At 41.7% G+C, this 16,012-nt stretch overlaps 1 protein-coding gene across 2 annotated transcripts in view; it reads right to left on the reverse strand.

Annotated features, from left to right (window-relative positions):
- Nucleotides 1-16,012, reverse strand: part of nrg1 (neuregulin 1) — a 931,591-nt gene that overhangs the window by 434,995 nt on the left and 480,584 nt on the right. For both annotated transcript variants that reach the window (XM_063046786.1, XM_063046785.1), the window contains exon 2: nucleotides 6,737-6,832. In XM_063046786.1, coding sequence (XP_062902856.1) covers nucleotides 6,737-6,743 — 7 coding nt within the window. In that variant the 5' untranslated portion in view covers nucleotides 6,744-6,832. The remainder of the gene's footprint in view (nucleotides 1-6,736; nucleotides 6,833-16,012) is intronic.

Below are 16,012 nucleotides of genomic sequence, written 5' to 3' on the forward strand. Positions count from 1 at the left end.
CAATTTTCCAGTCCTCCGGGACCATGCCAGAATCAAATGTTCCTTGAAAGATCATGACCCATACATTCATTATCTCTTCAGCAACCTTGTTCAGGACTCTGGGATGTAGTTCTCCTAGTCCAGGTGACATCCACCTTAAGACCATTGAGTTTGTCTAGCACTTTTTCCTTTGTATTAGCAATGGCTCTCACTCCTGCCTCCTGACACTCACAGACATTTGGAATACAGCTTGTGTCTTCCACAGCAAAGACTGAAGCAAAGTACTTGTTTAGTTCATCTGGTATTTCTTTATCCCCCATCACTACATCACTAGCATCATTTGCCAGTAGTCCAATATCAACTCTCACCTCCCTTTTACTCCTTATATAACTGATAAATCTTTTAGTATCCTGCTTTATATTATCGGCTGGTTTGCCCTCATATTGCATCTCTTCCCTACTTATAGCTTTTTTTAGTTGCTTTTTGTTGTATTTAAGGGTTTTCCAATCATCCAACTTCCTCACTTTTGCTACCTTATATGCCCTTTCATTGGCTTTTATGCAGTCTTTGACTTCTTTTGTCAGCCAGGGTTGCCTACGCCTGCCATCTCCAGAAGTTTTGGCCACCTCTGCTCTGCTGTCATCCCCACTAGTATTCCCCTCCAAACCACCTGGGCAAGCTCCTCCCATTCCTTTGTAATTCCCTTTATTCCATTGCAATACTGATACATATGACTTCTGCTTCTCCCTCACAAATTGCAGCATGAATTCAATTGTATTATGAACACTGCCTCCTAAGGGTTCTTTTACCTTAAGCTGACTGATAAAATCTGGGTTATTGTACAACACCCAAACTAAGATAGCCTTTCTCCGAGTAGGCCCAAGCACAAGCTACTCTAAAAAGCCATCTCATAGGCATTCAACAAATTCCCTCTCTTGCAATCCGATATCAACCTGATTTTTCAAATACCCTTGCATATTGAAGTTCCTCATTACAATTGTGAGATTACCCTTATCACATGCCCTTTCCAGCTCTATTTGCAATCTCAACTCCACATCTGGCTACCATATGGAGGCCTATATATGATCCCCATAACGGTTTTTTAACCCTTGTGGTTTCTTAACTCCATCCACAAAGATTCAACATTCTCTGACCCTGTGTCACCTCTTTCTAAAGATGTAATTCCATCTCTTATCAATAGAGCCACACCACCACCTATGCATTCCTGCCTGTCCTTTCAATACAAAGTATATCCATTGATATTAAACTCCCAACTATGACCACATTGCGCCACGAGTTCATCCACCTTATTCCAATCGCTGCATGCGTTTAAACGCAACACCTTCAGTCCTGCATTTTTTGCCGCAGTGGTGCAACTTAACTCTTTGCTCTGTCTGTAATTGTAGCCAATCATTGGCTTGTCCTTCTTTACATTTACATTACATGTTACATCATCTACTTGGCTTTATTATCCCTCTCAACCCCATTCTGCCTCTTCCTCATAACCTTTGACACCCTGACTAATCAAGAACCTATCAACTGCCGCTTTAAATATACCCAATGACTTATCAATTACAGCCGTCTGTGCAATAATTCCACAGATTCACTACCCTCTGGCAAAGAAACTCTTCCTCTTTTGTTCTAAATGGATGTCTGTCTATTCTGAGGCTGAGCCACCTTGGCCTAAATTCCCCCACTATAGAAAACATCCTCTCCACATCAACTCTATCTAGGCCTTCCGGTATTCAATAGGTTTCAATGAGATATCCCCCCGCCCCCCCCCCCCCATTCTTCAAAACTCCAGCGAGTACAGGCCCAGAGCCATCAAATGCTCCTCACACGTTATCCCTTTCATGCCTGGAATCATTCTCATGAACCTCCTCAGGATTCTCTCCACTAAGCCTCAGCATTACATCCTTACTTTTATATTCTATTAGGATTGGAATTAGGCTATTCAACCCATTAACTCCGTCTACTATTCAATCATGGTTGATTTTTTTTAACCTATTCTCACCTAGTCCCTGTACCTCTAAACCCCACCCCCTTGTCAATCAAGAACCTATCAATTTCAGCCTTAAATTACTTGACCTCTGTAGCAAGAATTTCCACAAATTCACCACCACCTGGCTGAACAGATTCCTCCTTATCTCAGGTTTAAAGGATGTCCCTTTATTCTGAGGCTGTGCCCTTGAATCTTTATTTACCCCCTATGTACTTACTGCTTTCCTGCTGTACAGACAAAATGTGCATGGAAATGGCCTGCAATTTCTAGGGTGCTTACTCTGTCTTAGAATATTCAGGGGTAATTTATAGGTGGGAACAAGGTTGAGTGACAGTGCTGTATCTTCCCATGTGAATTAGATCAGTTTCACATGAGGAACAGTCTATGTAAATCAATACATACATTTTTTTGTGGCATTCACTTCCAAAAAGTTTGTATTGATGGTAACTTCTTGTGTAAGCCAATCATAAAAACTTGTGCTAATCCTACATAGAACCTTGGTTAAAAGGATTAAAAAAATTACACAATTAGCTCTATTTGTCACATGTACATTGAAATATAGTGAAATGCATTGTTTATATTAAATTAAATCAGTGAGGATTGTGCTGACACCCCGCAAATGTTGCCACATTTCTGGCACAACATAGCATGACCACAACTCACTAATGCTAACTGTACATTGTTGGAATGTGAGCGAGTGGAAACTGGAGCACCCGGAGGAAACCCATTCGGTCACAAGGAGAATGTGTAAACTCCTTATGGACAGCAGTGGGAATTTGAAGCCTGATCTTATAGCTGGTGTTGTAAAATGTTGCACCAACCATTACACTACATGTGGAGCATCATAGCTTCTAAATTACAGAGTAAGATCCAAAGATTCTTATCAAACTAAGAGGTTAGATAGACCAGAAAGAATGTACAGGATGATAGGTCACTTCCTAAAAGGAAGGCTGAAAAAATGACCCATTTTATCTAAGATGTGTTAAAGATGTAGAGGTGGGAATATTAGGGAGAAATTTGTCTCTGCCTAGTTTGAAAAATGTAAATGAGTTTTGGCCATTGGCTGGAGATACTACCACACTGAAGGAGCAGATAGGAACTTAGTACAATGAATAATTTTTAATACTGGTAACCAAATATATTTCAAGGATATACACTTATTCGCTCTACATTAATGAATGTATGGCTGAGCATAGTTCAAATGCCATCCATATATTTAAAGTTGACACTGGTGTTGAGGAAACTTACAGGAGAGTAAGATTGATTAGCTTCTTGACTAGTGTCACAACAGCATCCTTACACTTAATGCCAGCAAGGCCAATGAACTGATTGGGGATTTTGGAAAGGGGAAGTCAGAAGAACACCCAGCGATCCTCTTTGAGGAGTCAGTGGTGATGGCTTCAAGTTCCTTGGAGCCAACATCTCAAATTACCCAACACATTGACGCAATAATGAGTAGAAAGCTGCAGCTGCTTTCTACTCATTATATACTCAGCCAGCTCCATCATGGGCACTACCCTCTCTGCCATCAATGACATTTTCAAGGGGCAGTACCTCAAGAAGGTGGCACCCATCATTAAGAATCCTCAATGTCTGGGACCCTCTGCTTGTTACTACCACCAGGGAAGACCTGTGATCAATGATTTATGAGTAGCTTCTTCCCTCCGGTATCAGATTTCTAAACACATGAGCATTACCCTGCTCTTTGCAGCATTTATTTATTTTTGCAATTTATAGATTTTTATATCTTTGCACTGTACTGCTGCTACAAAATAGCACATTTCACATCATATGATAGTGATAATAAATCTGATTCTGATTCAATTTCTGAATATTCAAACTCAATAATAAATTCTACAACTTTAGGTTACTCTTTTGTTCTGTGTTTATTTCAAATAGGTAGACATGGAGACAGAAGAAGAAGAGCTTAACAATATGTCAAGCCCAGAGCACTCAATAGATTGGGAGAGGTCAGGGATGCAGGAATGTGGTGTTAGATGATGATCTTGATGCAGGGTCTTGACTCTAAGGATCAACCATCCCTCTGCTTTTACAAATGATTCCTAATCTGCTGAGTTCCTCCTGCAATTTATATTTTGTTTCAGATTCCAGCATCTACAGTTTCTTATATCTCTGAAACACATAATGGGCGTCATAATTGTAACATTATCTGTTCTCATGCCAACTAAATAGTGCAAACCCATTCCTCCCTTACATTCACTGCTGATGAAAATGATCTAAGTTTCTCTCTTTCCCAGTTCTGCTACAGTCTTTTCGATCATAAGCACCAACCCCAATGTCCCTTTCCACACATGCTGCCTGACCTGCTGAGTACTTCCAGCATTTTCTGTTTTATTTCAGATTTATAGAGTGTATACTTTTTTTATTGGTGTTCATAAGTCTTCTAACCATCCTCTTGGGGATCAGACTGAGAGGAAGTACCTTACATGTAGAAAACAATCATAGCATATTCAGAACTTTCCATGGTTGAAGATCCTCTCCATCCATCAAGGAGTAGGCCAAAGGGAACCATTGTAGTCATAACACACTTGAAAATTTTTGTCAAGAAGTACAAATGCTGAGATTCTGATGAAACAAAATCTGATATGCAGCACCAGAACCTAACAAGAAATTGATCAGAACTTCCAGGTTTCCATCTGTGATGTAAATAATACACTCTATTGATCTACATTCCTCTAGAGCTAATTGAACCTCCAGGATTCACAGAACTGCATGTGCTAGGAACCCAATTATTCATTTACACCTTCTTACTATGAACTCACATGTCTTGGAGGTTCTGAGGTAATTAATTAAGTTGGTCCAGGTTTCAACAAGTGCCTTTCCAGCCTCACAATGTAATTTTGGCCTTGATTTTCTATCAATGCCTGTGTCAGGGTGATGAAAGGATAATGTAAAACTTAGAGACAAACTAACCATGTGGTCAGTCAAAGCTTTGGAAGAAATTCCTCACCTCTGCTGAATCTACATCCTTTTCTATCTAAAGTCTGGTTAAAATTCCCCAGAGCTGTTCCATGTCTATAAGACCATAAGATATAGGAGTCCTTCCTTCCAGTCATCCTGTTTGTACCTACTGGGTATTCAAGCACCTTCAGCTCCCTTCAAAATCCATCCTACCTTCTCTGCTGCAATCATTTTGTGTCATTCTCGATTGCTGCAGGTTCTTCCCTATTCCACACACCTTTCTGTCCATCCTCCCTGCTCAGCTAGATGATGTTATGGCTATGTTTTCTGTCAACTCTTAATAAAAATCAAAAACCCGCCAGTTCCATTGTTACACCTGCTGAGTTCCTCCAGCATTCTGTGTATTTTGCTCTGGATTTCTAACATCTGCAGAATCTGTTGAGTTTATCAGTTCCATTGTTGGATGAATTTGAAATAAATAGCACCATTCCAATACTCAAACATGGACTGTGCCAACTGCTGAAGGCTTTTCAGCTGCTTTGAAATTTCAGTCATTACTTTGCTTCTGTCTTACTCCTGCTTTGGACTTTGAAACTTTATTTATTTATTGAGATATAGCATGGAATGGGCTCTTCTTATTCTTCGAGTCGCGCTGCCCAGCACCCCTTGTTATGAGCCTCGCCAATTTACAATGACCAATTAACCTACCAACTGGTGTCTTTGGGCTGTGTAAGGAAACTGAGCACCCAGAGAAACCCCATGTAGTCACGGGGAGAATGTGCAAACGCCTTACAGATTGCAGTGGGGATTGAACCCCGGTTGCTGTGTAAAGCATTGTGCTAACATGTCACCTAAGCTCCCCTCTCTTCAAATTTGAATCCCAAAGGGTGAGTGTGAAAACTATCAGAGGAATTTCAATGAGTTTCTGCAACTGAAAAACTAAATGGCAAGAGATACAAACTTCTGGGGAAGTAAATGGCTACTCTTAAAGATGGAAAGAGAGATACTGAGGTGAAGGGGCATAAAATCCTTCCAAAGGAGTGGAATTCAGATGGATGAAGGTTTGTCTCACTTCTCAGAACGCTGGTAGCCCTTACTCACCATCGTCAGGGAATTAAAGCAAAATAGAAGAGAGGTGACTTTGATGCCAGGAGAAGACAGAAAACTCTCTGAAAACAAAGGGGGAGAGATTTCTCTCTGGTCGTCATTTCCACAGATCAGCCTGACCTGACTGTGATTAGTGAATACAACCAGCAGCTATGGCTCAGGCACCTGCTTACTAAAGCCAAATTCCTCCTCTGGTATTACCCATCCCTGCTGCTCCCGTGCTCATTAATGTTATCATTAAGGTGCAACAAACAAACTGCTGGAGGAACACAGTGGGTCAAGCATCATTAGAGTTATTAGTAAAAGAACTAGACAGGAGCTGGAGGAAATACTTTGCTCCCACAGTATTATGATCTGGAATGTACCATGAAGGAATGATGAAAGCCAATGAGTAGATTATATCTACTCTATAACTTGCTGGACTATAGGAAATGACTAGGCAGAGAAGCACAGATTGCATCACTGTCAAAGGGCAGATACTAATACAATGGACAGAATGGTTTCTTTCCATTCTGCCTTGCACTGTAATTCCGAGAGGCAATGACACCGACTATCAACAATATATCTAGTCCTAGAAAGTTACTCAAAGGCAATATCACGGCATTAATTTTTTCTCAAATCAAGCAACTCAATTTCAATCTGGTGACACACTTGCAAAGTACTCACTTGTCATATGGGCATACTCAAAGTACTCACTTGTCATATGGGCATACTCAAAGTACTCACTTGTCATATGGGCATACTCAAAGGTTGAAATCCAGATTGAGGTCAACTCCACATCTGCTTATGCATCTGGAGGCTCGTGGTAACAGATGTAGGCAGCTGCAGAAGCCAAGATGGGAAAAGAAAAATCGAAAACAAAGTCAATTAGGTTATATTTTAACTCCTATTTCCTCAGACCTTGTGTTGTTGGGCCTGTAGCTCCTAGGCTATGACACCTAACTGACAGCTAGTCTAATGGCCAGAGATGTTAACTATCATCTAATGATAGTACTCTTCAGGCCCAAGGAGCAGTCAGTGTACTTTCCAGTATGGATGTGTGTTGATGCAGGGAGTCTCTCTCTTTATAATTTAAATTGGTAAATAAACTGACATCTACAAATGTCTGGGGTTACTAGTGGAAAATCTACCTTTAGTGAATGAGCACTAAAAATGTCCTTTTTGTCTATTATATTAGCACATCAACCTGTTATTTTTAATAGATTAGTACCCTTTATAAAACAGCAGGCAGAGTAATGACATATGACAGTTAAATACCAGTTTACTTGTAAAATCAATAGTAATCCACACGAGTCAGCATTCAGGAATGAAATAGGACATTGGCTGTGTGGTGCACCACAATGACATCTCAGTGAAACTAAGGAGCTCACTGTTTGCTTTGGAAGGGGAAGGATGGTGAGTGGTGGATTAGCCATGGAGGGGGTCAGCAGCTTTAAATTCCTAGGCATAAACGTATTCAGATGCTCTGTCCTAAACAAAGCAGATAGATGCAATCACGAGGAAGGAGCATCAACACCGCTACTTTCATAAAAGGTTAAGGTTCGGCAAGTTATCAAACACTTTTGGAATTTTTACAGATGTGCTATTTAAAGTATCCTGACTGGTTGCATGATGGTCTAACACAGCAATTCCACAGTGCAGGAATGTAAAACGCCGCAGCGAGTAGTGGACTCAGCCCAATCCATCACTGACATATCCTTCCCCACCATCAGACATCAGGCGCTGACTAATAAGGCAATATCAATCATCAAAGATCCCGACTATCCACGTCACCTTCTCGTCACTACCGTAGAAACCAGGTGCAGAAGCCCGAGAAGCCACAGCACCAGGTTCAAGAACAGTTACTTCCTTTAACCCATTCAGTTCTTGAAACAACCTAAACTATCTTAATCACTACCTCAGCGCTACGACCACTCAGTACTACATTTGATTTTATTTTATTACGTTCTAATTGTTTTTTTCTCTCTTGTAAAACCTGTGTCTAATTGTTTCCTAATTTATGGTTTCCCTGTGAAAGCTGCTTCTCTGATGCTCAGTGCTTCTGATGCTGCTGCAAGTTTTTCAATGAACTTGTGCATATGACAATAAACCTGACCTTGATTTTGATATTCCTGTGTAAATAATTGACTACTCCTCCACAAATATATCCTGAAAAAGTTGTGAAATTGTTAATGCGTATGTTTATTTATTTACAAGAGTCTTTAAAAGGCTATGGCATCAATATTTTTCATCTTAGACCAGAAGACATGACCCACATGTACAGAATGGACACCGACAGAATCAAGAAACTCATCCGTAAGGCCAGTGATGTTGTGGGGATGGAACTGGACTCTCTGACAGTGGCGTCTGAAAAGAGGATGCTGTCTAAGTTGCATGCCATCTTGGACAATGTCTCCCATCCACTACATAATGTACTGGTTGGGCACAGGAGTACATTCAGCCAGAGACTCATTCCACCGAGATGCAACACAGAGCGTCATAGGAAGTCATTCCTGCCTGTGGCCATCAAACTTTACAACTCCTCCCTTGGAGGGTCAGACACCCTGAGCCAATAGGCTGGTCCTGGACTTATTTCCTGGCATAATTTACATATTACTATTTAAATATTTATGGTGCAACTGTAACGAAAACTAATTTCCCCCGGGATCAATAAAGTATGGCTATGACTATGACTATGACTCTTTAAAATGGGCTTTGGGAAAGGTAGCTAAAACAGGATAAAAGAGCTTTACACAGATGTCAGTAACACAGCTCAGATGAGTATGGCCAAGATGTTGTTTGACCTTGCTTTGTCAGTCTGTAATACGAGTTCCCTACCATATTAGTAAAGTTATGAGCATGAGAAAATTTGAAGCAATTGCATCAACTTCAGAAAAACATGTAAATTCTGCTCCTTTTGCATTTGAGATTCTGCGCCATTCAACCGCTTGAGGTATGTCCACATGACTTCTTCCAACAGGCTCAGACTACGTCCATACCGGACCGGATAATTTTGAAAGCACCGGTTTTGCGTAAAGATTTTGTGTTTTTGAAAATACCTCAGTCCTGATTAAAACGGATATTTGGGCGAATCTCCTCCTACTGGGCATGCGCAGGACACACAGAAAACAAGCGAAGAGGAAACAGTATACTTGGTGCACGTTTGTCCAGTTACAGACTAGAAAAACTTAAAAGGAAATTGCCAAATGAAAGATTTGTTGCGCGTTTGTCCTGAAACATTTCCTACAGCCATTGTTTCTTCACCGATGAAAGGGACGACAGCTACGATTAAATGCAATAAGGCTTGTTACTGGGCAAAAGTGAAATTTGCTGTTACCTAATTTGTTTGCCTTTACTTTTGCTATGTCTTTGTGTATTATTTTGCTGTATTTAACATGTGCAATAAAACAAGTTACTGGGCAAAAGTGACAGTTGCAGCTATTCTCCTATCATTTTCGACCTCCCCCTCCTGTCTTCTCCTATCATTTTGGATCTCCCCCTCCCCCTCTCAAATCTCTTACTAACTCTTCCTTCAGTTAGTCCTGACGAAGGATCCTGGCCTGAAACGTCGACTGTACCTCTTCCTAGAGATGCTGCCTGGCCTGCTGCCTTCACCAGCAACTTTGATGTGTGTTGCTTGAGTTTCCAGCATCTGCAGAATTCCTGTTAATTGCAACTATTGAATGTTTGCACAAGCAATACATTAATAAAGCACCTTGTTAAATGTATAAAACATGTTTGCATCAGTGTTATCTTCTATTTCCATACAATGTTACATTAAGCTGTTACACATCTATTGTCAGATATTTTTGTGGTGTTGGAGGTTGCGTTCAAGAAAGCAATGAAATGCCGCGCTGTCGCCACCATTTGTTCCAGCACGTCATGACAGCGGTTTTAAAAATAACCGGTTACCCCGTACACACTACGCCAGATATTAGGCGTTTTCAGATTTATTCACTCTGGAGAGCGTTTCTGAAAAGCTCCATCTTCGAGGGAGGAAAAAGTCATTTCAATGTGGACGGAGGGTCAAAACGAAGAGAAAAAGCTTCCGTTATGGATTTATCCGGTCTAGTGTGGACGTTGCCTCAGTGTGCTTCATGATCCATAGTCTTAAGAAAGAGGACAGCTTGGTATTAAGGACAAAACTTTTTACGCACACAAAATGCTGGAGGAACTCAGCAGACCTAGCAAAATCTATGGAAAAAAAAGTTCAGTCAAGGTTTCTGGCTGAAACCCTTTGGCAGGACTGGAGAAAATAAAGCTGAAGAGTAGATTTAAGAAGTGGGGGGAGGGGAGAGAGAACCACCAGGTGATGGGTGAAACCTGGAGGGGGAGGGATGAAGTAAAGAGCTGGGAAGTTGATAGGTGAGATGAGGTGAGAGAGGGAGAAGGGGATGGGTAATTGGGGGGGGGGGCGTTGGCTAATCCTTCTACATTAGCCTGTACAATGGAAAGAGAGTACAGCCTCCCAGAATTCCCAGAATTTTACACCATAGCAAGTGGGAGAACTTGGACTTGCCACTGACCCTGTGTGAGCTTCAACTGCTCCTTTGAAATGAATAGCACTCGTAAAAGTGTATCCATGTTGCAGTTACACCTGTGGGTTTGGAGGAACCCAGACCTGTTGAGAGTGCCCAAATGGAACAATGAGGAAAGTCATCAGCCTTGGCTACAAGTAGAAAGAGGAGAGGAGGAAGATCATAAATCAGTGTGAGCCATCTTACTGTGGGTTACAAGATTCTCTCCAATGCCAGCAGCAGCTGAATCAAATCTTTTCTGAGTCAGGTGATCCACTTGGACCAGAATTGCACAGAAAGATCTCTGACATTCCAATACTGATATAGTGGACAGAGTTTCACGTGCGTGCCACAGAGATTGGACACCTGCTTAGTCATCTTGAACAATGGGAAATCTTCTGATAGGGTATGGCACTTGTATAGGATGAACACACCTTCCAAATGCAATTGGGAAGGAGGTACAGGAGCCTTAGGTCCCACACCACCAAGTTCAGGAACAGTTATTACTCTTCAACTATCAACACCTTAACAGCACGGATATCTTCACACACCTCAACTCTAAGCTAATTCCTCGACCCCACAACTCATGTTCTTTGTATATTTATTTAGTATTTTTTACTTGCATAGTTTGTCTTTTGCAGATTGGTTGTTTATCAGTCTGCTTGTGTGTAGTTTTTTGTTGATTCCATTGTATTCCTTTGTTCTATTGTGTATGCCTTCAAGAAAATGAATCTCAAGGTAGTAGATGGTGACATATAAGTACATTGATAGTAAATTTACTTTGAATTTTGAAATGGATTTCGGGAAGGGAAGCTGAAATCTGGATATGAACATTCTACATGGATATCACCAGCGTAGTTCAATTTTACAGATGGGGAACTCAAAGTCTCCTAATCAACTACGTAACCAGGCAAGACTTTCCTCTCTCCTATGTTATGCTTGTATGTTCTATTAAGCCTTTTGCTGTATCAGAAAGAACAAAAGCATAAAATAGGTGACAGTCTGAGGTAGAAGACACAATTGGTCAAATCTCCCTGGAAATGGACAATATTACATTCTTCTGCTTGGACCAATGGTTTCTCTATGGGTTGATTGGCAACAGCATGAACTAGCCTCAGGTCAGAGTGAATCACAGCAAGGGAAAGGCCATGTTTTCTAGCAAGTGGTCTGATCAAGCCTTCATTGTCTTTACCACTGGGTCTGTGACAAGAATTGACTGGAGCAGATAACAGTGTGGAAACAGAGACTGGATACATGGAATGGAAGTTCCTTCTTTATGGTAGGAGAAAAGCCAGTCTGACCATTTGGGAGGTGCTGTCAGTATTGCTGTCTGTAATGTAGATGTGGCCCATCTCTTGCCCTGTATCATGACTGTCAGTCTCCTGAACCAGTTTCAATTTCACTTGGATATTCAAAATGGATTTTAATCACAGGAATGTAATTTTCAGGGTTTTAAGAACATTGGGGGCAAAATATTTACCGAATGGTTTCCTCATTGAGAATGCCTTCATTGTGTGTGACTACATTAAGCTGTGTATATAATCTGCATACACAAACACCATATAATTACATGCCAAAGCACGACCAGTCTTAGCTGTTATCAAGGATGAACCTAGCCTCATTGATGTGGATCATGTTGTACCATCTGTTCCTCTGTGTTTCGGTGGAGAAAAGCAAACTTTTGACCACAAGGAGCTTACCCAGCTGGAAAGTTCTAGAGATCCTGAGGGAGACAGAGGCACCCTGTGGGACTTGATACCAATTTTCTCACATAGGTAACTCGCTATTTTATTGTGTCTTTAACAGAATTGGCTACTTCAGGCTCTAATCATTTTGGCTCAGTTTTTCCTTCATTTTATGAGGTCTGTCCTTCTGAGTATCTTCCACAGTTTTCATTTTGGCAGCACATTACACAAACAAAGAAGCTTAATCAAATCTAAATGGCTGCATAGCTCCCACATTTAACCTATCTGGTCTCACCCTATCAGAGTGCTTTTGCTCTACTTATCTCTCCCCAATATTCACTTCCACCTAAAACTAAACTATTTCCTCTTTCTGGTTCTGTTGAAGGGTGCTAGTCTTGAAATTCTTACAATATCTCTGTATAAGAAGCTCTCAGCAGGTCACATCACAAAGAGCAGCCTCCCCCCCCCCCCCCACAGACTCCGTCCACATTTCTCACTGCATTTTGTAAATAACATCAAAGACCCCTCCTTCCTCATTTTCCACCAGGATCAAGGAGAGCTTCTGTTACAAAGCTAATGAATGGATCTCTTGTACGATGAAATGGGCCCTTGACTTCACAAGCTACCTCTTCATGGCCTTGAAGCTTATCGTCTGCCTGCACTGCACTTTCTCTGTAACTGCATTTTGTATTCTGCTGTTGCTGGTAGGTGAGGCGACACTTCACCTGTGAGTCGGCTGGGGTGATATACTGCGTCCGGTGCTCCCGATGTGGCCTTCTATATACTGGCGAGACCCGACGCAGACTGGGAGACCATTTTGTTGAACACCTACGCTCTGTCCGCCAGAGAAAGCAGGATCTCCCAGTGGCCACACATTTTAATTCCACATCCCATTCCCATTCTGACATATCTATCCACGGCCTCCTCTACTGTAAAGATGAAGCCACACTCAGGTTGGAGGAACAACACCTTATATTTTGTCTGGGTAGCCTCCAACCTGATGGCATGAACATTGACTTCTCTAACTTCCACTAATGCCCCACCTTCCCCTCGTACCCCATCCGCTATTTATTTTTATACACACATTCTTTCTCTCACTCTCCTTTCTCTCCCTCTGTCCCTCTGACTATACTCCGTGCCCATCCTCTGGGTTCCCACCCCCCCTTTCCTTCTCCCTGGGCCTCCTGTCCCATGATCCTCTCATATCCCTTTTGCCAATCACCTGTCCAGCTCTTGGCTCCATCCCTCTCCCTCCTGTCTTCTCCTATCATTTTGGATCTCCCCCTCCCCCTCTCAAATCTCTTACTAACTCTTCCTTCAGTTAGTCCTGACGAAGGGTCTCGGCCTGAAATATCGACTGTACCTCTTCCTAGAGATGTTGCCTGGCCTGCTGCATTCACCAGCAACTTTAAATGTGGCAGTGTAGGTCTGTATAAGAAAACCAGGTAGGACTTGCTGAGGACTGTTTCAAGAGCCTAGAAACAATTCCGGGATAGGTTGGAGCTAACATCCGATGCATGTCAACTCTGGTAGGGTTTGCAAGCAATTACTTCCTACAAAGCAAAACTCAATGACGTGAATGTCAGCAAAGCTTTGCTACCAGACAAGTTCAATGCCTTTTACGCTCACTTTGAAAGGGAGAATAAAACCAGAGCTATGAGGATCCCTGCAGCATCCAATAACCCTGCGATTTCTCTCTCGGAGGCCGATGTTAGACTGCCTTTCCAGAGGATGAACCCTTGCAAGGTAACAGGGCCCAATAGAGTACCTGGTAAGGCTCTGACAACCTGTGCCAACCAACTGGAAGAGTATTCAAAGACATTTTCAATCTCTCACTGCTACAGATGCCACATGCTTCAAAAGGGCAACAATTATGCCAGTGTCCAAGAAGACAGCGCGAGCTGCCTCAACAATTATCGTCCGGTAGCACTCACATCTATGGTGATGAAATGCTTTGAAAGGTTGGTAATGACCAGAATCAACCCCTTCTCAGGAAGGACCAGCACCCACTGCGATTTGCCGATCGCCACAATAGGTCTACAGCAGACGCCATCTCAGTGGGTCTCCATGCAGCCTTGAATCACCTGGACAATGCTAATACCCAAGTCTGGATGCTGTTTATTGACTATAGCTCAGTATTTAACACCATCATTCCTACAGTCTTGATTGAAAAGCTGCAGAACCTAGGCCTCTGTATTTCTCTGTGCACCTGGATTCTTGACTTTATAATCGGAAGACCACCGTCTGTGCGGATTGGAAATTAACATTTTCACCTCACTGACAATTAACACTGGTGCTCCATGGGGGTGAGTGCTTAGCCACTGCTCTACTCTTTCTACACCCATGACTGTATGGCTAGGCACAGCTCAAATGCCATCTGTAAATTTGATGATGATATTACCATTGTTAGCAGAATTTCAGATCTTGATGAAAGGGTGCACAGGAGTGAGATATATCAGTTAGTTGTGTGACGTTGCAGCAACAACCTGGCACTCAACATCAGTAAGACAAACAGCTGATTGTGGACTTCAGGAAGGGTAAGATGAACCAATCCTCATAGAGGGATCAGAAGTGAAGAGAGTGATCAATTTCAAATTTCTGGGTGTCAATATCTCTACTGGACTTAAACTGGTCCCAACATATTGATGCAGCTATAAAGAAGGCAAGACGGTGGCTATAATTCATTAGGAGTTTGAGGAGATTTGGTTTGTCAACTAAAACACTTGAAAATTTCCACAAATGTACCATGGAAAGCATTCTGACTGGCTGCCTCACTGTCTGGTGTAGGCAGGGATGGCTATTGCTGCACAAGATTGAAATAAGTTGTAGAGACTTGTAAGCTCTATCACGGATACCAGCCTCTGTTGTATCCAAGATATCTTCAAGGATCCATGCCTTAGGAAGGCAGCATCCATTATTAAGGATCCCTACCACCTAGGACCTGCCCACTTCACACTGTTACTATCATGAAGGAGGTACAGAAGCCTGAAGGCACACACTCAGTGATTCAGGAACAGCTTCTTCCTCTCTGCTATCCGATTTCAAAATGGACTTTGAACCCATGAACAATACCTCACTATTTTATTTGTTATTTTGCACTACTCATTTTAACCTAACTATTTAATAGACAAATATATACACTTAGTCGTTTCTCTATATTTATCATGTATTTTATTGTACTGCTGTCGTAAAGTTAACAAATTTCACAACATATGCCAGTGATATTAAATCTGATTCTGATATGTCAATAATACACTTATTTATTTCCTGACTTCCACAGATGCTGCCTGACCTGTTGGGTTTTCTTTCCCCCAGCTTTTTCTGCTTTCTGCTGTTGGATCCTGTGAGATGGTTTCCCCGACCAGAACATCAAACTAAACACTCCATTCACAGGAGTCTAGACTCTCTCCTCAAAATTCTAGGTAGCTGGATTCAGAAAAATCGACAGACTGCTGGAGAAACAGGAGATTTTCGCTTAAAGAGAAGTAAGGTTTTTAAAAAGTAAGAATCTGAAAAGTCTGAATTTCATTTAGGTCATATATTTGACCCTGCCATTTTACCCCCACAACTCAATTATACCCTCTTCCCAAGCGTTCTCTACTCCAATTTCCTTAGTCTCTCCTCCTTTCCAGGAGGTAAACTATACCCAAATTAAAGGAGTAGCTGGACAAGCTGAACATAATACAAAGGACAATTTACCACCAAGTGCCTAATTAGCATTGTCACCTGACCATCAAAGAACAAAGTGGCAGAGCGACACTATTACAGCTCGGAGTTCGGATTTCAATTCTGGCACTGGTCTGTAAGGAATTTGTACATTC

The sequence above is a fragment of the Mobula hypostoma genome, chromosome 4, assembly GCF_963921235.1.
Source record: "Mobula hypostoma chromosome 4, sMobHyp1.1, whole genome shotgun sequence".
In the NCBI taxonomy this organism is placed as follows: domain Eukaryota; kingdom Metazoa; phylum Chordata; class Chondrichthyes; order Myliobatiformes; family Myliobatidae; genus Mobula; species Mobula hypostoma.